Source organism: Rissa tridactyla, chromosome 4 (genome assembly GCF_028500815.1).
Source record: "Rissa tridactyla isolate bRisTri1 chromosome 4, bRisTri1.patW.cur.20221130, whole genome shotgun sequence".
NCBI classification, from domain to species: Eukaryota; Metazoa; Chordata; class Aves; order Charadriiformes; family Laridae; genus Rissa; species Rissa tridactyla.
The window spans coordinates 92,193,038-92,205,577 of NC_071469.1; the positions used below are offsets into that span (position 1 = coordinate 92,193,038).

At 48.7% G+C, this 12,540-nt stretch overlaps 1 protein-coding gene across 1 annotated transcript in view; it reads right to left on the minus strand.

Annotated features, from left to right (window-relative positions):
• Positions 1–12,540, minus strand: part of SLC7A5 (solute carrier family 7 member 5) — a 44,168-nt gene that overhangs the window by 16,216 nt on the left and 15,412 nt on the right. The window contains exon 2 of the mRNA XM_054199821.1: positions 12,321–12,446. Within this exon, the coding sequence (XP_054055796.1) occupies positions 12,321–12,446 (126 nt within the window). The remainder of the gene's footprint in view (positions 1–12,320; positions 12,447–12,540) is intronic.

The window sequence follows — 12,540 nt, forward strand, 5'->3', positions numbered from 1 at the left end:
CCTTTCATTTATCGGGCTCCGCAAGGGACTGCTCCGAATCTGTGACAGTGACACAGAGCTCTGTGCACGTGGGAAAGCTACGCCTTGTCTTGCCCCCTCTCTACCTGACCCTCCAGCTCTATCCCCAACCTTTCCATCCCCATTGCTCCCTCCGCCTCCTTTCTCCCCCCTGCTCCTGCTGAGTCCTAACCAGGGAAAAAAAGACATTCCCTAGCACAACGTGCAAAGTGCTCTCTGCTCACAAAGCTACCAAGGAAAGTAGCGTCCCTCTGCCCTCCCAGCCGGTTCCTATCCCATTTGCGAGGGGATGCTGTGGGTGTGAGCTACCGAAGAGCCAGGACCGCAGCAGCACCTCATGCACCGGGCACTCAGGTCCGGGAAACCCAGAGCAGTTATGTCCAGCAGGTTTGCAAGGCTCTACTTGTCCTGATCCCACTGCAGATTCCAGTTCTCCACGGGTGTCACCTCGTCCCTGTCTCCCAGCACCTCCTTGCACCAGGAAGGTCTCTTCTGAATCTACCTTGGGACACGCTGGTTGCGTTTAATGCCCCTTCAGCCAGTGAATCTCCTTAGCAAAATGCAGCAATCGTTTTTAAAAAGTGAGGTTAGAACATGTACATCAGAGTGTAACAGGAAAGCAAGGGAACGCAAAGAGACTGATATGAAGTTTAACCTTAATTCCTGGTTGATAGTCTTAATTTAGCATTAATGCCCTGGCCTGGCTGTGAATAAAAAGGCTGAGCAGGAGGTGGGTGTGCACAGTATCACATTCTGCTGGATCCCTCAGGCTCAGCTTTCCTGAGTTTATTTTCTGCCTCTCCTGAATAATTACCAGTCTAGTTCTTTCCAGGCCTTTTGTTATGGGAATAAGATACACTTTTTGTTAACAGTGACTGTAATTAGCTACTGGAACAGCACACGGATGGACTAGGAGACAGGAGAGCTCTCCAGGGGTTTCAAACATCCGTTGGGAGATCTCTTCTCAAAGGTCTGCTCAAGCTCTGCCAGTAGCTCCGCTCCCACCCAGCCCAAGGGACCACCACCTTTACCAGGTCAGGAGGGTGCTCAGATCTGGGAGGACCCAGGGGCACAAGCAGTATCGCGCTGTGGGCTCACACCTCCACTTCTTATCCACAACTGGACACCAGCTTCCACCGAAAGCCTCTTTCTGTCTGTCACAGGGAAAAAGCTCTCAGGCCAAATGTTCATTTTTCTGAAGGCGTCTGCACGTTTTGCTCTCTGCCATCCCAAACCTCACAGAGAAACCGCGTGCTGGTGCTGCCAAGGAATTGCTGAGCTGCTGCCCTTGCCCAGCTGGCCAGGAGGGGAGGAGAGCATCAGTGGTCCCCAGACCGAAACCACATGCCTGGATTCAGGATGCACCACCCGCTTGGGAACCGCGGGCATCTTCAGCCTCTGGGCAAGGCAGGGTCCAAGCCCAATTGTTGCGTGAAAAGGGGCCAAGCGGTTTTGGCAGAAGATAAACCCCCTGGCATTCTAACACTCCTCACCGAGGTGGGAGGCCAGGTGCAGCTGGATTTAAGTTCTGAGTGATGCCCAATTCAGCACTATCAGTCCAATCGCCTTTAATATGTATTAAACTATCACGATTTGGATACACTAATAGTGGGCTGCACCTTCAGTCTAGTCGTGCTCCTGAACTAGCACGGCCTCTCTTGAGTCTTTGGTTGCGTTCAGTGAGAAACTGAAATGACTATCTACTTAAAACAGTGCAATTTATTTAAACAACGGATATACAGGTTCTTAGGATTGCTGGTGATAAATACACTGTCTGCAAAGCACGTGCAAATAAAGATATTTTTAAGCATACAAAACACGCAACAAAATTATAACTGATACAGCCTGGCTATAAATGTAGGGTAGAGATTCTCTAGAGAAATTTCTAAGTCCCCGAGAAAGCACTCGGTATAATCGCAGTCTTACCCAAAGGCGTCCCTATGGGGGGAAGAAAGGCTCAGCCCATCAACTGATACCGGAAATCAGCGATGGAATTCCTCGCGATGGTGTCTTCCCTGACATCCCCTCTCTCTTGGGCTATTTTTTATACTATTTTTTATCTTCAAAGTGGAGTTTGAGTGACTTTAGTCATACGTACTTTTATTATGATTAATGTACTCAAGGAGGAGTGTTCGCACCTCGGGGGCGGATAGTCTCCGGGATGGAGGTGTGTTTTGGTACATTGTGGTGAGCAAAGTTTGCACCAAGGACAGCATTTCACCAACACTGGACGAAATGTTGGCTCGGGTAGTGTGTAGGCCGCTTATCTGTTCCGTAGTACCGTCTCGTCCCCATATCTGCTATTCAGCTGATGGCCCCTTTTCACCCAACACCAACTCGGTGGCCTGCCGGGCTGTAGAGACATGTTGGCTGTGTGTCAGGAGGACCGCCTGCCCTCCAGGACACACCAGCCAAGAGGAGGGAAAGGCAGCAGGGGAGCGGCACTGAAGCAAGGAAAGGAAGACAAAGCCTGGCATTTCTTTACTCTGTGGGTGGGCGGGGGTGACGGACGGAGTGATGGATGGGTGGGACACGACTAATTACTCACAAGCCTCTTCCTTGCACCCGCCGCGGCACGCACATAACCCACCTCTTTGAAGCACCAAAACGCAGCTACCGGCCAAGGAGTGGCAAGTCGGCGTGGAGGCAGCCAGGAGAGGAGACCAGGTAGGGAGAATAGGGCTTTTTGCTCCTCCTCAACACTCGAGGAGCTGACACCCCGCTGCACTCTCCCTGCCTCACCCAGCAAGAGTTGTAGCTCTCCAAAAACTTGTGGTGAGTTTCTGAACTGCACGTCTCTATGCTCCCATCGTAAAATGGATTTCGCAACATGTCAGAATGCAATTAAATACCCAGAGGAGCTGAGATCCAGCTCTTCCCCACTCCAAGGGGACAAGCTCGTATTCTCAGGTGTCCGCCTGATGCACCTTTGCCACAATGTTTGCTTCTTTCATGCTTTATCGCTTCCTGGTTGCGGGAGAGGAGCCCGGGCTCCTTAACAAACGTGCCCCAAAGACCGTACCCCAGCGGAGCAATGTCCTCTCCCACCGTCACCACAACAAGGCTCTGTCCCACCCCACCGACCAGCAGATCACCAGAAAGATAATTTGTGTCCACCAGCAATGCCTTTACAGACATAACGGGCACCACACTATATGTCTTGCGGCCGAAAAAGCCAAGCTCCAGCAGCGATGCTGGAAAGGCATCCCAGATGTCTTCCCACATGGGCCAAGCTGTAAAATACAGTGGGTGAGCTCTGACTGTACCCGCAAATCCTCAGAACAGAAATCCATCGCACAAAGATACCTCCTCTGGTGCAGAGGCCCCAGAGGTGCCCCGGAGGCTGAGAAAGCATCCGAGTACCACCACGTGCCTGCCTTGTTCTTACACGTACCCACTGGTGCTTGCTATTGGCCCCAGCTGGAGACTGGGGACACCGGGTAGATGGCCCGGCACCCTCACTCTTACCTCCTTCCTCTAATACAAAGGCTCACTAGGACCTGCTGTTCAAAAGGGAGGTATGAACCTATGAACCTCAGTTCCAGACACTCTCCATCTTTCAATCCTGAAGCGCGCAGTTCAAGCCTCCGGACGCCGGAGCTTTGAATTGCAGACCTTGGATCAAATGAAGGGTTACACACCTGCAGGTGAGGCTGCCAAGCGTGGCCTCCGCTGCTCCCACGGAACGAGAGGTCCGTTAGCAAGAGCATCCCGGGCAAAAGCGTGCTCTGCCCGCTCTCCCGGCTGCCCGTCCTCCCCAGCCCACGCAGCCCCGGCTGCTCTCTAGGCAATGCCCTGCCCGTGCCCGGCACCCCGGCGGTCTGAAACCTGGTTTGAACTGGCTGTTCAACTGCACTCTGCTCTACAATTAACCAAATTAAGGTAACAAGCTCTGACATAAACCCCATTTGCTGATCTTGCCAGCTGCCAAGACTCTGGTAATTGCGCGGCGATGGGTCACCTGGGGCCTTTCTGCGGGAGGGACCTATTTCGGGTCCATGCGCTGCATGTTCAGACCCTTTCTTTGAAAATGTTCATTTGCTCCCCAGTCATGTCCGTTCCGGTTTTAATAGCACAGCAATCTTCTCTTGCAGAAAGCATTTAATGATAATGAAATATTTTTAACTTGCCTAAACAGCGAGGAGAGGGAACACGGCCATCTAGAGAGCTCAGCGAGAGAAGGGGGGTGCTCTCAGTGCGTCTCGCTCATGGAGGAAACCAAGCCAGGGAGAAATACGTTGTATATATGAAAAACCCCAGAGGATCCACTCGGCTGTTGAGCCGTTTCCTGAGAAAAGCAGCAATAATTCAATCGACTGAGTCAGAAAAACAAGACGGCAAGAAACACACAGGGGCCAGGGCTAGGAGAGCATCTCTTTGGCAGCTTATGGATCCCCACGAAACGCACGCTCGACAGCCACATGAGGTGTTTGCTCCTCTCTGATCGCTGCCGCTCTGCAGACAGCTTTGCATTAAGCAGTTTTGAACAATAGCCGTCAAACTTGGGTCCCACAGCAGATGAGTTTATGGGTCTGAAAGACACCACCAGAAACCTTGGACCAGCAGAGAGGGCATCCATGGAGGAGCCAGAGCTCCTGAGTTACGTCCTCGGTTCTCACCACCAGCTGTGGCCAGGCTCTGACACCTCCCCTCATTTCAACAACTTTCCTCTGTTTTATGGAAAAGTTCCTCTCTCCTCCCAGTGCTGGGAACCTTTGGCAATATTATTTCTCCCCCCAGGGTGAAGCCGAGGGGTCTGGGCTCCTGGATTCACTCCACCCCACACACCACTCAAGCTTCCCAACTCCTCCTTTTGCAATGGTCCACCAGGACGCTACTTGGGCCAGAGTGCGTTTCGTTACCTTTCCCACCTCCTCTGCATCCTGCAGATATCGCCAAAAAAAAAAAAAAAAAAAAAAAAAAAACAAAAAACTTTTCACCCTCCTCTTAAGCAAACACCTCCCGATTTTTGCAACCTTCATGTCTGCCGGCATGGTGTTAGCTGATGAGAAATAAAGAAGCCGACCCAGCAGCAGCGGCACGAGCCCTGGAGTGATGCACGGCACACAAAACGCCGTGCCTCCTCTGGGAGCCAGAAAGCACAGAGGCAGCACAGAGACCCTGGATGAACAAGGTCCCTTTGATCCTTCGGACAGCGTGGAAAACCGTCTCCGAAATGCGTCCATGTCAGGGCAGATTAACAGCAAGGTGCAAACCGTAAACAAACCACCCAGTGGGTTTCCAGCCACTTCCATAAGCTTGGTTTTTTCCCTTTTCATATCCGCACAACAGGTTCAGTCCGCATCCATAGAAACGTGTGATCGAGAATGACAAACAAGAATGTGCCACCTGACCAGGCTCTGGAGGGGCTAACCAGAGCCAACCAGCTTGACGTACGTGCAGGAGAGCCAAGAAAGAACATTTGGGGAGGGCAGATCCTCCTGCCTGTCACCATCACCTCTAGCACCACAGGCAAAGCCATTCATTTCAGCCCACCAGCTGAAGGCCGTGGGAAAGGATCGATATAAGATGCAAGCAATGGCACGCGTGTAGACACGCACAGAGAGCTATCGACTGCTCTGATACACCTTAGGCACGAGCAACTGCTGCTGCTGCAACCAAAGACTTTAGAGAGACAGACAGAGGCGACCCAGACAGAAATGCAAAGAAGCAAATACCAAAGTATTAGCTGCTCTCTAGTTAAATACGTCTGCATCGCTGGCATAGCTGCCCTTGGAAAAATGAGATGCCAACAGAGGCTTTCATGTCAGCTGCCTTAAAACCCACTCAGCCCACACCAGTGTGAGCAGGGTCCCCTGTGGCAAGTCCGAGATGTGCTCCTCAGCCTCCAACGCCAGGCACCTGCCTTGAGCCAGCCTGGCATTTGGAGGTTTAATTCAGGATACCAAAAATGAGCAACATGCTACAATCCGCAAATCCTTGGATAAAGCAGGTTTTCAAGATGTCAAGGCACATTTCCACCCTGAACAGTTAATGCAGCTACGAGCCTCCATACGCAACGTTAAACAAACAACAGTTCACATCATCATTACAGGCCAAACTTCCAGCCTGTGCATACAGAGCTGCCCAAAAACTCACAGTCATCATAACAAGAGGCACAGGTCACTGACTGCCTGCTTCTCTATTTTGGTTTTGGTCTTTTGTGTGGGTTTTTTTTGGTGGTGGTTGTTGCTGTAATTAAATGCATTTTATTTACTTTTGGACAGGCAACTTTGCACGTGTAAAATGCAGAAGTCCTACCACGCTGAACTCTATCCTTGAATCTGTAATTGCCAAAAATCTTCTGGGCAGAGAGGGCAGGAAAAAAAAAAAATTGTCTGAGCAGAAATGAACCACTGCTGACTCCAAACCAGAGCAGGCAAGCTGCGTAGCACGCTAACCTGCCGTGCCCACCAGGCTCCACCATTTGCATTCACCTTTGGCAGGAGAAGAAATCAAAGATTAGAGGGTGAGAGGCCCATAAAACATAATTGTGTTGTATCAACTCTCCAGCGTTAAGATGCCTGATTAATCTCCAACATGTGGTTGATATGATTTAGAGGTGCAGGATGCTGGCAGCTTTCCCAGCTTCCTTGTTCGTGCTCTCCGTCGGTACAGTCTTCCACTCTCCATGTGCTCCGCCAGCAAGAGGGTGAGTAAGGGAAGCACAATAGCTTTCCTTCAAAGCTTACGGCTGGAAAATCATGTTATAGTGGCATTTCTGAATGCCAGTGTAACAAGAAACAGCACGGGCAGCTGCAGGGCATGCTTTTCTTGCAATCTTTTGTGCACAAGCCTCAGCCCCAACTTGCAGGGACACACTGAAAAGCTTGAAGGACGTTTATTATCCATAGGCTTTGCCTCCTGCCTGCCAAAGAGGGATCTACCGTGCAAGTTAGTCATGGGCTGGGAGGGTGAACACCCATCTGGTTTGGCTTTGGGCTCCAAACTCATCTCAGGCACCAACAGCTCCACCATCAGTAGATTCTCGTGTCCCAGGTCGCGTCCTTCAGCCAGTCCCTTGGGTGAGCCCCAGTGCAATGGCCACCCTGCTGCGTATGACGACCCATGGTGTGCACAAAGACATTGCTGCAGCCACCCTCGGTCAGCAGCTCACAACTGATGTGGCATGAAATAAAAATAAATAAATAAATAAAAAAGAAATCAATTGAAAACAAACTCCTAAACATCGAGCTGCTAATCAAGTCCACTCTCAGGTTCACCCTATGGACACAAGAGGTTACGAGACCAGGTCAAAGGAAAATTGGTGGCAGATTTCTTTAGCTATGGCAAGCGCTTATCCACCTCTGGATGGCCAAGCGTGATCAAGTGTAGGTACAAACCCAAGGTAATTCAGACAACGGCCACTCTTGTTTTCTCTTAGTATCCATGTGCCATTGTGCTCTGAGACCTGAGGGAGCCCGAGATTGTAATCACCAGCTGGAAAATTAATTTTTCCTGCCCTGTCAGGACCACCCCTCCGGAGCAGCCCTGCCCTCCCCAGGCTAACAACTGCATCCGCTCCTCTGCTGCCTGCGCAGCTCATCCCGGCTCTCACTCCACATCTGGCTCAAGGGGCTTTTTTGGGACACTCAACTCATGTTGCCACTGGCAGCAGAGAAGAAAATCTGGGAGGAAAGGAAGAGCGAGTAAACTTTCCCGCCCTCAGGTCTTTCTTAATCACAAGATTTTTCAGAAAACAAGGCAAAGAAAAAAGTTTGTCAGGGAACTCGCGAAATAACCCTCCCAGAGACCAAACGGTAGTTTTGTAGCAAAAGACAAAGGGATTCGATAACTGAAAGTAGTACCCAGATGTGCACACACACCCACGCCGCCAAGGGGTTGCCTCGCACCTGGAGTATTTAGGTAGTATTTTTAGGAGGCTTCACAGACATGCTAAGCACACGTTTACAACCGAAGGTTTCAATCTTCACTTTCAGAAACCCTCCCGTGTGGGGTTCAGAATTTGCCAGCCACAACACCACCTCTAAATACCTTTTTACAAAGAGCAAATGATATTGGGGTGGGGGGTGCCAGCACTGGCTGATACTGTAGGCATCTATTTAAAGAAAAAAAAAAAAACAAACAAGATTAAAACCAAAACTCTCTGCCTAATCTAAGTTCTCCATGGCAAATGTCTGGAGTTAAACCTGCTTATTTTGTCCTTAATTCACCCCGTGCTTGTTCAGCAGATGTAACTCTGCTGGTCTCTGACAAGCCCAACGAAGGGATTTAGAATAATGCTGCTGCCATCAAACACGCACTCGAGGCACCGCAGATGAGAAATTAAAGATTAGAAATCAGGCATTAAGAGGGGGGAAAGGGACAATAAGTTCAATAAAAATAATTCAATAAAACGAGCGTTAAATTCTATTTCCCTAAGTCCCAAGTGCCCAATTTAATGTTATTTTTTAAGCAGAAGCGCTGGCGCGGAGCGGCAGGGAGGGCTGGAGCCCAGCGCGGCAGCACCCCGCGAACGCCCAGCGGCCAGGAACGGCACCTCGCTGCTCGAGCCGCCCAAGGGCAAATAAACGTTTAGAGCAACCCTAGGACATCAGCAACAGAAAAGAATAGATCTGAAACATGTCTGTAATATATTATTTTTTTTATTAGTTTTTTGACATCAAAACCCTTCCTGAATTTCCTCGCATGTAAAAAGCAAGAGTGAGTCCTTAAAGATCTGCACGTTTTTTTTTTTTTTTTCACCACTTCACGCCCAGGTTATTTTTAAAGGCAGTGCGAGGTGCCGGGTGGCCGGGTATGAAGGGCACAGCTACAGACCTCCGTGTCACACCCCGTGCAGAAAACACCCCTCAAACCCACCCAGCCACTGTCCAAACCCGCACGCTCTAGCCCCAGGCATCCCGCTCACCAGGTCAAGAACACGGCCAAAAAATACCCATTTTCGGCTGGACAGAGGGCGTTTTGTGAGAGCTGGTAAAACAGCAGAACCAAAGTTAAACCTAGATTTTATAAGAGTGGAGTGAAAAAATCCTGATCCTGTCTACGCTGTAAGTTATTTACACTACTTAAGTCCTGCAGACTGGTGGGCTGTGCCGTTGAGGGTCCATATATAAGGTTTTACACAGTAATATACTAAGTCCAGGGCACTGAGCTTTTAAAGCAACACAACTCTAGCCCCACACAAAGGCTTTTGAAAGTGTAACTTTTGTACGAGTAAAATAATTGCACCCCAAGCGGGTCAGCTAGACTCAGACAACTTTCAAGCAGCTGAAGGGCTGTCTAAGTAGGAAACCAGCTTCTACCCTCCCTTTGAAGTTTCATGAAAGAAGTGATGTAAAGCAGCTGTCCGCAGAAAGATCACAAGGAAACGCTACTTTCTGTGCGGTAATATTGCCACATATTTCTTTGTCTCGAGACGTTACTGCTTTTCTGAAAATAATGGAAACGCCCAATGAAAGGATAAAAAGAAAAAAAGCCAAATGCTGAAGGCAGGAGGTCAATAGAGAAAGCCATATTTCTGTGAAGTCTCAGAAGTTCCCCCATTTAAGCAAGAAACTGTGGTATTGCTCCTCTTCTCTGTTTATGGATACTGTAAACATAAACCAGCGACGGGACAGTAACCGTTAAAGCAAGTTAATCAGCACTGCTCAGGCACTATCCGGAGCGCCGTGGAACACACAATCCCTTGACCGCTGAAACTGCAGCCCCAGACAAATCAACTTGGCGTATATTTCACCCCAATAAAGACTCAATGTACTGAGCTGGTGGTGGTACGAGTCCTCTTTGTCCAGAGAGCATTGGAACTGGTATAAAAGAAAACAAGGGCGCAGAGAGGAGCCCTAAAGGCACGGCACTGTGGTTACGTATGGGACGCGGGATCACCCGCCTACTCAGAGGTTAAACAGGCTTTTGGAAAAAAGTTACCCATTCAAAAGCGTCAGTCAGCACTTTAAAAGACTGGGTCTGTAGTATTTCGCCTGGATAAGATCCGGCAATGCTGTACTGTCCTACTAACACACGGCGCAGCCCCAGAGAGCACAGACACGGCGGCTTCCACGTGTACCAGGTTTATTCCCCTGCTCCATGGCAGGTTTGACTCACTCAACCCCTTCCAGAGAGGCATTTATTAAACTGTTCTTGTGAATCTCCAGTGAGAGAGCCTTCCTAGACAACCTACTTGGGCTCTGCCTTACAGTTAAAAGTGTTTTTCTGATGGCTAATTTAAACTTCCCTTGTCTCACAGCCTGCACCCATCATTTCTTGTCCCAATGAAGACAGAGAAGAGTGCAGTGCTTCCCCACTTTCAGTGCGCTTTGAGGGATACTATTATGCTTTCCTTGAAGAAAAAAAAGAAGAAAAAAAAGACAGTTTCTTGATGTATCCCTGCTACATAAAAGCATCAAGTTACCTGGCATGATTTAAGGAAAAGCTGAGAAATTTGCAACATGTATGTGGAAGCTAAGCAAGGGCATATGAAAGGAGCTTGCACATTCTTAAGGACTTACCAGAAAGCTTGCAACTTCCATAAGGAGATTAAGAAAATCCATGTTAGACCACAGGCAGAATCCCAGGCGGTACGTTGTAAAAGAGGAACTCAGACAAGCAGTAGTGTGACACTTAGGACAAGGCGTAAACATGGGCTTTGTGAGGAGCATCCTCTGTAGAACCCAGGGTTCCCACTCTGAACCAGCTTGCTTTACGCTGAGTGTTCTGAGCGCCGGCAGGGAGAAAAGGTCTTTCCCTTCGGATGTTAACTAACTACTGCTTTTCACCTCGTTACCTTTCACTCTGTCTGCAGTGGCCAGGTGGTTTAGCAGGAAACTAAACGTCACATGGAATGAGCTATACCGCAAGATGCACACGAGTCACAGTCGTACCTCTCCAGACCTACAAAAACTCGAAACCGTGCTTCAAAGGAGGTAAAAAGCTTCTGAGACAGAAGAGTACAGCATGGGGTTTTGGTACACAAAACTGAAATCTCTTATTGGTTACAGATATAAGTCGACGGAAATATCACGTATTTATACCTGAGGAACCTGGGCAGAAAGTGATTCACCCTCCACAGAAGGACAAAAGATCAGTACAGAGGGAGGGAAGGTGACTCTGAAGAAGTAAATTAAGATTATTACCTGCAAGCGAAAAACAATTGTAATGATCTTTTACCAGTAAAATGTTAAAGAACTAACAGAGATTTATGTTTACTTATCCTTTTCCTTCTTAGAGAGGAAAAAATGTTCAGCAAAGCAGCCTGGGGAGACATAAAGAGGAAGGAGGTGTATTTTGTGATAAGCCTCACACAATGTTCCTGTTGAGCGTGGGCACCGAGTTGGAATAAAATAAAACTCCCGATAAAGCAAGAAATTCTGCAAAGACAGCACTGGCTCCCATCGCTGAGACGGGAATTAAAAAGACCCACGTGCACACACAAACATACACACACTTGCCCGTACAGAGATAGGAGGGACTATCTATAGACTTTTATCCACATTTAACAAATAGGGCCCGTACTGTTTCCTAAGCAAAGTTTATTTTCACAGAACTTGCATGAAAAAAGCACACAGTAGATCTTAGCTGTGTGGATTAGTTAATCAGATGGGTTTGGAACAAAGTATCTCCCCAAGTTTGAGAGGATTTAAAGTGTGCGCGAAGAAAACAAGTAGAACCATCAGAAAATTTGCCTTATCTTCCCATTTTTATCTTCTTTTTTAGATACAAGTTGACAGACATGCACGCTAGCGTCAGCTGAGAACCCTAATATCACTGCCCATCACGCGGTTTCTGCAGCCTTGCCTGACCCAGGCATCCCTCTCTGACCCCATGGACTCGACCAAGCTATTCCATACTTGCGTCGGGAAGAAGGGAAACGTGCAGGGGAAGTTTGTGAAAGAATGAAAATTACCGGGGGCTGGTTTGCACATACAGGTAATTCTCTACTAGCAAATGGCCGGGACCAGCCACCAGTTACAGAAAAGGCTTCTGAGAGCCATAGCACCAGAATTTTCACTCCCTGTAGACTTGTCAGCTCTGCAATCTCAAAGCGAGAGGATGCACAGCGACAGACCTTGGGTGGTATATGCTGGGCTGCAGTAGCGTGAAATCCAGCGTAACTTCAGCTAGGTAAAGACAAAATCTCACAAATAAAATGCACAAAAGCACTCAGCCCTTTGCAAAGCACGAGCTGGAAACATCACCCAAGCACGCACAAGAACAAAATATGCTTGTGAAGCATTTCTGCAAGCTCCGAAATGCCTGGGTTAGGACTCTTGGGCTTTATCCCTAATTCCCGGCTTCTGCTTTAACTGCACACCACCTTCAAAAGAAAAAGGAAACATACTCACCCTTCGCAAGCTGCACGAAGCCAAGAATGATGATGAGGGCCAGTGCCAGCAGTTTTGCCGCAGCAAAGGCATCCTGGACACGGGTAGCAGCTTTCACGCTGTAACAGTTCACTGCCGTGAGGAGCACTAAGGGAAAGGGACAAGAGGAGACCACATCAGTTTTTCACTGAGACACTTAAAACGCAAAACAAAATGATGACAAATCGGCATTTGCTTTTTT